Source organism: Brachyistius frenatus, unplaced genomic scaffold (genome assembly GCF_029030835.1).
Source record: "Brachyistius frenatus isolate BFR_SWC_R1_liver_20210118 unplaced genomic scaffold, ASM2903083v1 Contig_14, whole genome shotgun sequence".
NCBI classification, from domain to species: Eukaryota; Metazoa; Chordata; class Actinopteri; family Embiotocidae; genus Brachyistius; species Brachyistius frenatus.
In genome coordinates, this window is record NW_027210613.1 from 5375616 (window position 1) to 5391091 (window position 15476).

General features: G+C 40.4%; 1 protein-coding gene across 1 annotated transcript in view; it reads right to left on the reverse strand.

The window, feature by feature from the left end:
* The window catches only part of col14a1a (collagen, type XIV, alpha 1a), a 130403-nt gene extending 119872 nt beyond the window's left edge, over positions 1–10531 (reverse strand). Inside the window, exons 1-2 of the mRNA XM_069693235.1 lie at positions 10137–10531; positions 8291–8406 (exon numbers count right to left, since the gene is read on the reverse strand). Coding sequence (XP_069549336.1) covers positions 8291–8384 — 94 coding nt within the window. The 5' untranslated portion in view covers positions 8385–8406; positions 10137–10531. The remainder of the gene's footprint in view (positions 1–8290; positions 8407–10136) is intronic.
* Between the last annotated feature and the right edge of the window lie 4945 nt (positions 10532–15476).

The window sequence follows — 15476 nt, forward strand, 5'->3', positions numbered from 1 at the left end:
TCAACACGCTGTCTCCTTGTGCAGCTGAATCTTAATTTGAATTAGATCTAATTTCAAGTCAGACTTTGACTAATCTCCTGACTCAACAGGGAACCAGAAAAGACTTTTAACTGGAGGCCCAGTACCAACTGGAATTATCTGGGTTACAGCGAAACAAGCACAGTTTGATGCCCCAGTTTGAGACAAGATGACTTCCCAGAATTAGGAGCGGTGAAAGCTAGCAGGGGATTCCTGGTAAATGACTAAATACTCGCTGTCCAGTCCTCTGCTTCACTTCATCTCATGCCTCTCCGTCCCTCCCATCTGTCTTTGTCTCTGTTTCAACTTCCTCTGCATGGTTCCTCTTTCCGTCTCCTGATTTGGCTCATCATTTGGCCTCTTTACATCCCGCTTCTCTCCCATGCTATCCCTTCTCTTCTTCATATCACTTATTTGTTCCTCCTTTCTTCCTCAACAGTCTCTCTATTCAACTCACTTCTTTTTTTTTTGGTCATGTTTCGCTTCATGTCTTTCCTTTGTCTTCTCTGAGCTTTCTGGCTTTCCCAGTGTCTCCTTTCATTGCCAGTTCCCTCTTTCCTCCCCTCTCCACCTCCTACTTACCCTCTCTCTTCATTCTCATTCCCATCATCTTTATCTTCCTCTCATCCAGCCTTTGTCTTTTCTTTCCTCTCTACTAACAGTATGTCTGTATGTTTAGTCGACCCCCCCTCCACCCTTTCTCTTACTGTATCTTCTCTCCTACACATCCTCACCTTCATTTATTCTTCCCTCTTTTAATTCCTTGGTTTCTGCCTCCTCCCTCTCCAGATAAGCCTGGTACTGACTCCACTGTGAGGATTCAGGCTGCAGTCGCTTCACTTATACTCAGGATTTAAGGATGACAACTGCTGGCTTGTGCTGTCACCATAAGATACTGTACATGAGGGAGATGGGGGGAAGTGTGTATGAGGCCTTGTGTGTGTGTGTGTGTGTGTGTGTGTGTGTGTGTGCGTGCGTGCGTGCGTGCGTGCGTGCGTGCGTGCGTGTGTGTGTGTGTGCGCACGCATGTGTTTAATGCCTGTTCAGCACTGCAGCACGCACCGTTCAGTGTGGTCGGCATCTCGTTTGTACAAGAACTACTCTGTTCACCGAGACATCACTTAACCCAAATCCACTCTGTCTTTTTCTTTCCACCTCTCCGCTCTTTTTATCTCCTCTGCTGCTCTCCTGGAACACTCCTCTCTCTTATCACATCTTCTCTTCTTATTCTTGAGTTTAAACGCCCTTCTTCCTCGCATCTTCGCTTCTCTTCTGGTCTTTTATCCCATCTTCTCTTCTTCTGCCCTCCACTCCAAAAAAATTTCCCCTCGGGGATTAATAAAGTATATACCTACCTACCTACCTCCTGCTTTAGTGACTTAATGCCTTTTTTCCTCCCTTTCATTGCTTACCTGTGTAAGTGATGCCTTTTTCCCTCAACACTCATCTGTCTGCTACAGTGTGTGTGTGTGTGTGTGTGTGTGTGTGTGTGTGTGTGTGTGTGTGTGTGTGTGTGTGTGTGTGTGTGTGTGTGTGTGTGTGTGTGTGTGTGTGTGTGTGTGTGTGTGTGTGTGTGTGTGTGTGTGTGTGTGTGTGTGTGTGTGTGTGTGTGTGTGTCAAATCTCTCTTAAAGACGGGCTGAATATTAAAATTGTGTTGCATGATCCGTCCCCAGACACCATAATATTCTGCACCCCTGCCAACCTACTGTTAAACAAAAATATCACCATAAAAAACACAACTGGGTTAATTCTGTAGGAGATGACTGACATTAAACAGGAAGGACAGTTTTTACATTTTAGAGTCTGCTATTCTAACAGACAGTTTTGGTCATTGCTGATACATATAGAAACATACAGACAAGATATTAGATTAGTCTTTAAAGTAGAGGTGGGCGATAAGGTGGGCCCTAAAATAATATCACAAAAGATAAATGTTATAGTTTTATATGTCAGCATTAAGGTAACAGTTTGCCTTCAAATAATCAGTAAAAAGTAACATTGTACCGTGTTGTATTCATGGTCTTTTGTGACCAAACCATTTCGACACTAATGAAGTTGCTCTTTTTGGATCAAACTCCTGCACTTGTTGTTCCTGTGCATATGTTTCGCACATAGTGTACGTCATACTTCTATGCTGCATAACAGTATGACAAACTTTGTTTCAACAAGTCACAATATTACCATCATCACAATATACATTTTTAAATGATATTAAAAATTGCACCAATATCATTGTGAATGATACAATATGGCACACCCTCAGTTTACAGGATAATTGGGTCTTACTTGTATAGTTTTGTCCAACAGTTCTGGCATTAATACTAAAATGTAAGTTAGTTAAATATGTAGTTAAATAAATGAAATACATTATTTAAAATCTAAACTATAGTAATTAACAGTATAACAGTGCTAAAATGTAGTCGAACAGAGAGAAAATGGGCACATTGAATTAAACTTTTTAGTTAATGAAGTTGAACAATATTAGTATTACCCATTCAATAGTAAATATCTGTTATGATTCGGTTACTTTAAGTTGTGCATTTTATCACAACTGATAAATAACCTCCACAATTTAGACCCAAGTTGGAAAAAGTCTTTAAAGCTACACGGCGAACAGTCAAGTGTTCGAAAGTTCACCCTATTAAAGATACATTGACTTAAGTCAATAAAAAAAATGCAGCAACAAGTTAAATATTACTCCAAACAGGAAGCACTACTAGTTTTCTCAGGTATTTCAGGAAACCAGGATCCAAACAGCCAATTTACACAATAAAAAAAAACTACAAAATCTGGTCAACCCTCATTCACTAGGCTCTAAACCAGGGGTGTCAAACATGCGGGCCGCATCCGGCCCGCCAGGGGGTCCAGCTCGGCCCGCTGGATGACTTTGCTAAGTGTGAAAATTACAGAAAGACATAAATTGCATTTCTATGAGAATATGGAGGTTTATGAGTACAAATGTTTTGTAATTTTTTTTTTAATCAATCCAGTAATTGCTTCAAAAACAGCATAAATGCGATGTCTGCTCTGGAAGCAGAAGCGCTCGTTGCCACAGGCAGCAGCGCTCGCTGCTCGCTTTGTGACGCGTTTGACGTCAAACGCGTCACAAAGCGAGGGAATCCGCAGAGGAGAGCCCAGGCAGATAAACAGTGGGCTGATGTCTGAGTTTTTGGTCTTTATGTTTCTAGTTTATTGTAGAAAGACCTTCAAATAGGGTTTATCATCCAAAAACCTTCACCAATGATTTAAACATAGAGAAATATTGTCGTTATGTATGCGTTATTATGCTATGATTTTACTGATCTGGCCCACTTGAGATCAAAGTGGGCAGTATGTGGCCCCTTAACTAAAATGAGTTTGACACCCCTGCTCTAAACACTATTCTTCTCTATTATTTTAGGAAACACATCTATGTTTCAAAATGCTCTATTTCATGCTTTTTACACTTGACCTGACTGTTTGTGCCCATGCTGTATGCACATGCATGCATATTGGATGTAGAGTGAACTGGATATCCCGCGGGCTGTTGTGCTCAAATCATTTACACAGTTTGTACGATCCTTGCCGAACCTTAATTTTTTTTCCCAAAACTCCTCATCAGCTCATATCCCCATTAAGTTCATTTTGTTTATTTCCAATCACAGAACATTATCGACATGCTCTAACAATAACAATGGGCCAAAATCAGTGTGACTCCTGCACATCACATCTCCTAAAATTCAATGCTCCATTTAGTCTAAAGTGGCTGATGATTATGACAAGCTGGATTACCATCAACAGCAGTAGAGTGGCGAGGTGACAGCAGTCGAGGTTTGGATAATTTAGCAGTTTTTAAATTCAGAACAGGTTGTTCCATCTCATCCTCTCTTTTGTTTATGAATAAATGATTTCTCATCATTGGCTTCTCTCCCTGTTCATTATAACTGAAATTATTGGCCAACACTTTCACTCATACTAATTCACCAGGCTGCCCTCTAACCACACACACTTATCACACAAACACACACACATACACAAAAACTGCAATGTCTTTGAAAATGTGCTCTGGAGCACATAATCTGCAGCGATATGTCCTGAAGCACGGTATTGACCTGGGCTGTCAGCCGATCAACAAAATCAATCATAGTAATTAAGTATGCATGCTTTAATCACACATGCGAACACACACACCAACAACAACAACAACAACAACAACAACAACCCAAGCACACATTTAGCATCTTTACAATGACTACCTAATCCAGGACTGAGTGTAATTAATAACTGCTTCATTACTAATAACTGCTTTTTTTTCCCTGAAGTGAAAGTTCAGATGTAACAGTGCCAGACATCCACCATCAGCACCATCTGGCATCTCTCGTCCATCTATTTGTTGAAGCAGAGAACAAAATTTACATTTCCCTCTTCAATACTTTTTAAGGCTGAAGAAACCGCCAGGGAGAAAAACAACAGTAATCTACTCTGTTGCACACTGCTCCCTTTCTGCAGACAAGTATCAGGGCCGCTCACACAGGTCACACAGAGGAGCAGAGACCTGCAGCTGGAGCTTCATGTGCACCACAGACTGTATATTGTGTCCAAATCTTATCTCCTAAAAATCAGATTCATATACAGTACATTATAACAAACTTAGAAATGATAGTTGATGGGAAATACTGCTGGGAAGCCAGACAGTGAACGGCAAAGCTGTCTGTCTGTTGGGCCAATCAAAAACAATTGACTGTATTGCAGTGGAATTTTCTGAAGACATTTATCTTCCCCACTTCATTAATTCTACTTAAATTCTACTTAGACACGTTGGCGTATTTTGCACCAGCAGCAGGCCCAAGTGTTCGCTCATCAAGTGAAATATCTCAAAAACTGTCAGATGCTTTGACATGAAATATTGACTGTAACATTCATGGTCCCCAGAGGAGAAATCGAAATGTTTCTGGTGATCTCCTTACTTTTTCGCTATCGCTTAAGGTTCATATTTTTGATTTAAATTGAAATATCTTAACAATTGTCTTCCTCCAACTTTATGAACAAATACGTGCAAAACTAATGATATTCCCTTCATCCTCAGCTGCTACACTATGTTGTTGAATTTGGTAAATACATTATTCCCTGCTAAATATCAGCTTGTGAGCATGTTTGTATGTTGATGTTACATTTAGCTCAAAGCACCGCTGTGCCTATAAGTACAATCTCAACGGACATTTGGACAGAGAGGTGAATTTAACTTCTGTCAGGGAGAATGCAATCCAGTGTGATTTGCGGGTTTATTAACGAAGTGTTTGGAAGTACAGCCTGGAGTGACTGCTGATGGTGGGAGGCAGCTGAATTCATCAAACGCACGTCGATCACATGTTGAGTGAACGCGTGTCATATGCACATCTGCTGTCTAAAAGTGGTATCATAAAAATGCTGGTATGCTTATGTTGAAAGCATCTACAAACTGTCAAAATGAATATATCTGCATATATCCACATTCGATAAATGTCGAAGTCTAAGAAAGCTCAAAGAAGTTGTTATATCTCAGAGTGAAGAAGGGCCCAAATGCACGCCAATAGGAAAAGAAAAGTTAACCAAACAGGCTGAATCCAAAAAAACGAACTGACTAACTGGCCTTGAACTGAATACTAAAAGATAAAGTCAAAAAACAGAGTGAATAACAGGTGTAAAAATTAAAGCTTACAGGAACACTGAAAGAGACACAAAAATCGAAGAGCATCGTCAAAACATAAAGGCCGGACATGAGAAACTGATACAAAAATGGAGCAAAGCTAAATACACAGAGTGCTGATGAGATAATAAGACAAAGGTAAGTACTACAGCAGGCCGGAAAAAAACACCAAGGCAAGAAGTAAGACAAAACAGACAAGAGGTAAGTGATTTCAAAATAAAACAGGAAATACAAAGCTGAAGTAAAGACTACAGAACAAAAACAAAGTCCAAACTATGACAGAACTTGGTTAGATATCAGAAAAAGTTATTTGTTGTAAGCACTGAAAAAGCTTGAGAAGAAAGTCACATTTCCTACAGTAAAGTGTAAAAAAAAAATCGTATTTTCTTCTCAGCATATTTATCAAAGAAAATTTGTATTCATCTATATGAGCCTTTATTTTGCAGGAGACAACATTGAAGACAAATAATTCTGTTTAAATTATAATCAGTACGTGCCGTGTTGGCTGGTTTCACAAAATGTCACTACCGACTTTACAGTGCAACTTGTACAGTGTCACACAAATACGTTTTGACACATGTCATGTGACAATAGATCGCTTTAGAGGATAAAGTTATGTGTAAATGAAGTCATATAGTCGTATTCTTGGGATTAAAGTGATATTTATTTGGCCAGATCATTTGCTATATTTCTTGTAGTAAAAAAAAAAAACTCCCTCCTTTGATGGGAGTTCCAGACGATATCCAGACATTTGTGTTGTACTGTACATACAAATATCCTGCATGAGTAGAACACACTAATCCTCAAACTCAAATCCCTGTGACCAGATGTTGCAGCTTACAGGGACAGATCGGGCAAAAATGAATGGCTATCACATGCTCCCTAATGAGGTGATTGAGCAGGGCACTCTCCCGTAGTGTCCGGGAGGTCATCCATGTTCTGCTGTGATTCACTGGGATCAAATCCCAGCCTAATTTATGGTGTCACACCTCTGTCTCACCTCTCATTAATGTCTGCCTGCAATGAAAAATGTGACCTATGGAACTGCCAATCAAAACCAGGCAAAAACATCTTGGACAAACGGCGAAAATAACAGAGGATAAACAAAGCGAGAGGGATGAAGAGAGAGAGTAAAGGGGAAAGAGTGAGGGCTGAATTAGGGAAGGAGTGACACAGAAGTGAAGAGAAATCTTCAAGACTTAAAATCAACAGCTGACTTTTGTAACCACCGTGTAACCTTAGGAAGACCATTCAATGAATTAAGCATTTTTATGGCAGAATTAATCTTTTAATTTAGCTGTAAAAACATGTTGATGATTATGTCACATGTGCTTTATGTGCTTTATGAATTTTAAACAACATTAGGGACTCTGTGTAATGATCCTTTAATCAAGACCTGCTGCTTCACTGCTCCTCTAACTCCACATCCTGGAAGAAATGTGAGCTGCATACACACACACACTCACATATGCATGCTCACACACACACACACACACACACACAAGGTCAGCTAAATGTTTAAGTGTCCCTCTGGGTCATTTTCATATGATTGCTATCCAGATAGTTTTAAGTAGGTCCTACCCTCTGCACAAGCTGCCAAAGGCAAATGCACATTCCCACAAACTCATGCACAACATGCCCTCACACACATTTTAGCTTTCACACACACACATGCAGCCATAAGATCCAGCTTAGAGATCGTGGATCCATTTGTTGGAATAAGCTGAATTTTCTCAGTCAAAGCATCCTACAATCAACACCTGTCACCTGATGCTCACCTCTCACCTGATCACATGACTTAATAGGACCACTATTGTAGCTCTGAAAATTACCACATCAACAGGTATTCATCTGATGCAGAACATCTGAGTGTCATTCAGAAAAACGCACATCTGTTTTATTTTAACACAATCTGCTGTTATAGCCACAGAATGACATAATAACATGTGCTCAACTGGAAGTCAAATGTGTATTTCTTATTAGGAGTCAAACTGCACAAACCAGACAACAAGCCACATTTTGATGAGGCTCAGTTTAAATCAGCTCTGCTGAGGTGAGGTTAATTGCAAAGCCCACTGGAGTGTTATATATTGTGCAGCACATTGCACAGCAAATCATCACAGCATGAAGTGCACTGTTACAGCACACTTATTAAAACCCCTCTGAAGCGTGGTGGCAGCGGCAGCGGGGATGCAAGTGTTGTCATGCTGGCATGATGATATGAAGGTGATATGATCATGAGTGTGATGTGACCTGATTGGACAGAGTCTGCGCGTCAAACAGAAAGATAACAAAGGGAGGAATGAGGTAGGAAAACGGTGGAGGAGGTGGACCAGTGAGGTCAGGTGAGGAAAGGGAGAGGAGTGTGGAGATAGTGGAGGTCAAAGAGGTGAGGGTAGGCTCGAGGGGAGAAAGAAGAGTAGAAAAAGGGGATCAGATCAGAGGAGTTTTTAAAAAAAGATGGAGGACCTTAAGGCAAAGAAAACTTGGATAGGGTGGATAAAGGGGCCCTGTGAAATCAGGGCAAGAGAGGGTGACGGGGTAGAAGTGGAATAAGAAGTAGAATAAGAAGAGAGATGATTGGAGAAGAAGATAAAGTACTTACCTTGACTCTGTGCTTTACTGGGGTAATAGGAACTGAGGGCCAGTAACACCAGTGGAGCCCACGAACACCACCTGATCTGTCCAGTTGACAACATCCTCACAACCAGCAGTCTAAACCTGCATAGAGAGAGAAATAAATGGGTTGAGAAAGTGAAGGAAAAATGAGGGCATAAATGATAGAAGAAGGCAGATACAAGTCAAAAGAAAGGGGGATTTCAGTGACAGAAACACTGTATTCCATTCAGCTGGAGAGAGACTCTATGGGTCAACAAGACCCACCTTGCCCACACAGCTCCAAGTCACAGATCTGGAATCAGTTCTCTGTGTCTGAGGGGAATCAGATCAGAGGATCCCCTGATTCACTTTTTTACAATTACAGAGCAGTAGGCTGCCAGTCTAGACCGACCACAGAACAGCGGCAGAGCCTCCCGCCTACACAGAGGCAGGCCGGGAGCGAAACAGTGGAGGACTTTGTCCGAGAGAAGAGAAGAGAAGAGAAGAGAAGAGAAGAGAAGAGAAGAGAAGAGAAGAGAAGAGAAGAGAAGAGAAGAGAAGAGAAGAGAAGAGAAGAGAAGAGAATTACAAAAGGCCACAGAGAAATAGGATGGAGGACAGGCGAAGTGACAGACATGGGGGAGAGCAGTTTCATTGACAGCCCAGAGAGGCAACATTTCATGAATGCCACTGTTCGACCAAAAGGAGCAAACACAACAGCACCTCTCTTCTCCTCCGCTGCCTCTTCTCCTCCTTTCACGCTTCACTTTTTATTCCCTCCTCCACCTCTGTGCCTCCCCTGATCCTTCTCTTTCACCACCTCTCTGCCTTCCTTTCCAGTCTCCCACTCATTATTACAAGCAGAGGATGGACACACACAGACATCTTATCATTTCACTCTTGAAGTCATATGAATAAAACAGCATGTGGAACAAAAGTTGCTTCAAGACTGAATCTCTCACTGATGTGGAGGTAACCCGGTGGTATTCAAAGAACGACTGGCTCCTTCAGTTCAGACAGTGTCAAAAGAGCAAAAATATGACAACGCATATCAATAAGTGTAAAATACTCCAGGAAATGGGAGTGTTTTTTCCCTCTATAGATCAGTCAGGAGACATGAGGAAGGTAGTGAAAAGTATTAAACAGAAATTTGTCTTTCTCAAGCACACACACAAAATGCAATGATACACACACACACAGAGATGAGAGGTAATTAATACTAAACGGAGATTAGAGAAGTCTCCGATCTCACGTGATCCATATGACACAAGATGACTGATTAGGGGCAAAAGTTTCTCTTGTGTGTTGTCCTCTTTCTTGCAATCCAAAGGGCAAGTTTGCAATTGGTTAATGAAAACCAGAGTTAAGGCGTCACCCTCATTAAAATTAAGCAGTTTATTCGCTAAATTGTCTTTTGTTTTAAGGCTGTTTGGGACACAGTTTGCGCAAAAACGGAATGCGATTAATTGCATGGAAGACCGCAGATGACCCTGTACACACGCGTCAATTAAAGGAGAAAGAGAATTAAAAGCTAAGGAGAAAAAAAAGAGAAAAAATAGCTACATGTTTCATTAGGAGGAACCTGTTCTTCAGCCCAATAAAATTAATATTTATTTTAAAGTTTTGAACCATTTATCCACCTGCATGTGAGCCTGCAAGTTTGAGTCACTGCCCGCAGCCAAAATGCGTCTTCACTGATCATTTCAAAGTGCTGCTGACTGATTTGATTTAAGTTTTTAAGCCAGATTTGGGTCAAATCAGATTTATTCAAATTAACTGACTGCGTAGAAATACAACGCCGTGCACCTGAGTCCGACTCGGTAACACACACAATGAATGAAATCGCCTCTCACCTTTCCAGTCATCAATTCAAAGCGTCCTTTTATCCCCAAAGGAAATCCTCTGAATACCAAAGACTGCTGCTGCTGCCTCCCAAAGCGCGTCTCTTTCTTCTTACTCTTTCTCCCCCTCTCTCTTTCTTTCTCTCACTCCTTCTCTCCGAATACAATTCGGTCAGTCCGGAGTGGGTGTTTCTCTCCTCGTTATTCGGCCATCCCTCCCTCCGGCTATTCCTCCCTGTCCCAACCCTTTCCTTCGCCCGGGTTCATCTCAGAGAGAGAGCGAGAGAGAGAGAGAGAGAGACGCGAACCAGCGGCGCTGCGCAAAATCCTCCGCTGCCAACCTGCAGGTTTCAAATCGGCTTCATCCTCTCGGGGCCCTTTATGTGCGCCTCTGCGGTCACGACGGGACTTGTCGTGGAGGACATATCCGTAATCTGTGGCTTTAAAGGATCCACACAATGATTACTGAGGCTCGTGTGTGTGTGTGTGTGTGTGTGTGTGTGTGTGTGTGTGTGTGTGTGTGTGTGTGTGTGTGTGTGTGTGTGTGTGTGTGTGTGTGTGTGTGTGTGTGTGTGTGTGTGTGTGTGTGTGTGTGTGTGTGAGTTTGACTTGTAGAAAAAAAAAAGTCCGTCTGAAAATGGCTCTTTGCGCTCGGAGCAGGTGCCTGACCATGCCCCGCTGCTCTCCCAGCTTTGATGTTAAAGGCACAATGACACAGGTTTTCACCTCAGCTCCAAAGTTTCAAAAGAAACAATCTGACTAAAGCCACACGGAACATTTCAACTTCACAGTTCTTCTCTCTGGTAAAAATGCACATGTAAAGTCATTTTTGATCAACTTCTGTCCATGAAGTACCTGAGAAATCACCGGAAACCTATCATGGCAGTGGGTTGCTTTACTTCTTTTCAGCACAGCAACAATCAAGCTACCTTTTGGGAGGGTTTTTTTTTAGTGACTTGATCTTGAACGACAGAGAACTTCACAACTTGATGACTTTTTTCTGATTCAAGAGATTTACTGCAGTCATGTTATTTTATTTGCTAGATTTAGAAAATTGTATTCAAAACCAAACATTTTTAAATGAACTTCAGCCTATTCAAAGTAAAGCTACAGAAAGTGAGCCTTTGAGTGCTCAGTTAAACTTTGTTCATTCGGGGTTAACCATTGAATGTTTAAATTTGACAAAGCTGTCCATAAACAGGTTGAAAGTACTAAATTTACTGAAGTACCACTTTTTACTCCACTGCATGTATTTCAAAACTTAAGTTTTAAGATAAAGATTTGACACAATGGACGATACAATGCTTTGACAATACAACATATTGTTTAAGATTAAACCAGTGATTTTCAACTTTTTGGCTCGTTGTAAGGCTTTTGACGCCCTACAAGGAGCAATGTCACGGTCATATTTCAGATATACGAGTTGTTAACAGCTCCACCAGAATTTTTCCCTTTAAACTTCTCACGGGGGTTCATTTAAAAAAAAAAAAAAGCAAATGATCCAATATCAGTCAAAAAAAATCAAAGGTTAAAATAAGGTCCAATTACTGAAAAGAGATTTTTATATCAGAACTTTTTTCTTCTTTCCTCTCTCAGTAATTATCTGATGACTCCTCAGATTTATCTGCTGTCCCTGGATGTAAAACAGTATATAAAGTAGTTCAAACTTGCTCCTCCTGCATCAGCTACAACAGTAACATGCTCCACTCCATGCTTCACTATTGATAATCTAAAAATGTCAAACATGGTAAGATGTCAGAGGGACTAAACCAGTACTTGTGTTCTTTACTGCAGTAGGATTTGTCATGCAGAGCTTTTACTTGTAATGGAGTATTTTTACATTGCTGTGCTTTTCCTTGAGTATAGGATCTGAATATTTCTTCCATCACTGAAAATATTTACTGGTGACACTGCTGTCCAAGAATTACATGTTGTATATGTGATTTATGGAATCCTGTTACATTAACAAGCTATCAGGCTCTAGATGATTGAAAGCAGGAGTTTTATGGCTGTAGCCTCCATTAAGTTGTCCAATATATCAGAAAATTTGAAGATGAAATGAGCTGACATTTTTCAATGAATAGCTTGAAGTTGCAAAATGCAGCACATTCTTGCTGAGAGATGAGAAGGACTGATGCCATTATCTGTTAAAAATAAAAACCACAGCCAGGATATATAGCTTAGTTTAGCATGAAGATAGACTGGCTCTGTCTAAAGATTAAACAAACAAAAAAAAAATGTAAAAAGAACTTTAAGTATAAAATTTGACAAGTTGTGATTTTATGTTGTGTTGTTAGCGAGACCAGCTGTGTCCAGGTTTTATGCTAACCAGCTGTTGTTCATATAGGTGTGAACGTGGTGTCACTCATTTAATCTTGATGATTGAGCAGAATTTCCCAAAATGCAGAACACTTCCTTTTAACTAAAGTAAGCATTTCAATGGATGGGTCAACACCAGCGGTCTTTCCTTTGAGCTGAGAAAAAAAGACCCGAGTTCACTTTATAATCCTGTTTATACATTGTGCTCCTCTGCTGTTCAAGACACTGTGTGACTTGCCTCGGGGGGCGGGGTGTCATGGGAAACAAGAGACTGGTGAAATGTGCCGGTGGCAGACTGAGTTGAATCACTGAATAGCAACACTCCAGGTGTGTCCCTGGAGCGCACACACACACACACACACACACACGCACACACGCACACGCACACACACACACACACACACACACACACACACACACACACACACACACACACACACACACACACACACACACAAATGCACACTTTAGCCAAACAACTGTCCAGATGCCATGAGCACTATAATCAGCTGGATAAGGATTCTCCCTCCTCCTCCTCCCTCCCTCCTTCCCTCACTCCTCATATTTTTTTTCCTTCAGCCTCTTCCTCCCTTCCTGTCCTTCTGTCGCCCTCTTTCCCTTCATCTGTTGCCCGTTTGCAGCAGACCACACACCAAACAAATACAGCCATGTAGACACCACTCCACAGTGAGTGTACACAATTAGGGTTGGAAGTTGTGACCTCAAATCTGTATTAAGATAAATAATCAGCTCTGCCTCTGGAACGATAAATGTAATGTTGCTTATAATTATGTTTTTATGTGATCAAGTATTTCCTTTCTCATTTTGGCTCTCCTCCCCTGTTTAGTGCACAGCTATGACAAATTATAGACAGTTATTATAAAACTACTACGTCAGTAAATTTTGATCAGTAATAGATTAAAAATATCTGTCATCTAGTGAATTCAGTTTATTCTATTAATAAGATATTTCTGCTTTGGGGAAAAACTAGCCTCTGATGCCAAAGGTATGCTTTCTTTTAAAACAACTGTTTGTTTGTTTTTGTTGTTGTTGTTGAATAAATGATGAAAAAAATCTTTAATTTTTTCTTAATATGTTGCTGTCATGTATTGTTTGAGTATTTATCTGTAGGTCAGATGTAAAAAAAAAAAGTCAACAATTTACATGACATGTGACTAAGAGTACACACATTTACATCAGCCTCAGGATCAACTGTAATAACTTTGGTTATTCCTTTTAATTCTTAATAAGACAATTATTAAACTTCCTCTCCACCATCTCTGTTCCATCCCATTAGCCTCGGTTGTGCAAACAGCCGAACCTACTGTTTAAGTTAGCAGATGTCTTCATACTAATATGTTAGACCAAGATGATGGACATGATGAACATTATTCCTGCGAAACAGAAAAAGAATTGCTATTGTGAGCTTGTTAGCCTGTTGATGTTAGCATTTAGCTCACGGCACCACAGCCTCATAGAGCTGCTGCTGTGGTGGTAGAACTGGAGGTCACAATATAAATCACATTTAGGACTTCAGATTTACACTAATGTCTGTAGTCTAAGGAGTGGTGGAACAACGGCAAATTACTGTACATGAAATGATCTTGTTATCTGTGGAACTTTGTTGTGAATAATTTAGTATTGAAGAAATATAAGAAATCAGTTGCAGATACTAAATTAGACAGCATTAAAAACCAATTAAGCTCAGCTAAAATGTGCACGGCTGAAACTGTGATTTACACCAACAATAATGGGGAATCATTTTTTTATTTAACTTTATATTCTGAGTCGCTGCAGTCCCTGGTGGGTTTTGATTGACAGCTTCTCTCAATAGATTCACAGGCCAACAGACCTGAAGACCTGCCTGATGGATGAACCGAACTGCTGTCCTCCCTGCATGTCCCTTTTTCACTCATTTCTCTTGATGTTCTCTATTTATTCATCTTATCTTTCATTTATTCTGTTCATTTTTTTTTTTTTTATTGTATCCCTCTTTCTTTTTCACACTACTCCTAATCTGCTCATCCTCCTTCTGTCTACATTTCCACCATTGCTGCCCAACCCAAATGAGGCTCTGTTGAATAAATGCATCACTCACATGGTAGAGTTGATCTCTGGGTCATTTAGCTCTGCGCCATATGGTCCAACCGTGATGCTTCATGAAGTTTGAAGACAGCAACAAATATCTGCAAAACACTGCAGGGACTCTTCCTTCCTAGTGGCAAATTTAACTTTAAAGGTTACTGAGTAAAGAACATAAATCACATCCATACAAAACTCTGCAGACACAAAAAAAAGTTTTAACAAGCAAGTGTGTAACAATTCTTAACCTCCAACAACAGTGCATGATACACCTAAGGAATTAGAAATATCTGTGTGGGTTTAGTTCAGCTGTGTGACTGTGTGACTATGCAGGTGATATGCGACAGATCTCACATTTGTAAAACATGATGGTTGCAGCACTGTGAGACTGGTGAGACAGCACGATAAAAACTCAAAACTTTTGATCTATACTGACAAATACATTTGGGCTGACACTCAAAGGCTTAGGGAAGTGTTATCAGCACAAAACAATGTTTCTTTTATAAAATAAACAGTTTCTCTTTCATATTTTACCTCCAATGTTTGTATAGCACCTTAGAGAGGAACCTGTAATATAATAATGCTGGCAACAATTGTTTTCTTGATTTCGGTGTTGTCTGTGGAAATAAGCAGTCTTTCCACAGGTGTTTAGTATTCCCTGTTTGTACTCAGCTGACACATTGTAATAATAAAAATGATCAAACGACACCACAGCCTTTTGTATTTCCTCTATCCTAAATATAATTGTTAGGAACAAGCCGCCATTGTTCCTTTGACGAACAGAGAAAGCATTATTTCCTGTGCAGCAGAGGATTTTCTCCCAGGAAACAGGAACCTACTCGCGTGTTTATAAGGACACATGTTTAAGCTTGAAGTGGGTGAGGGATGAAGCCTTGTTGGACGGTATCAATCAGCAGTGAGCGAAAGAGAAGCAAATTCTCTCACACTGTT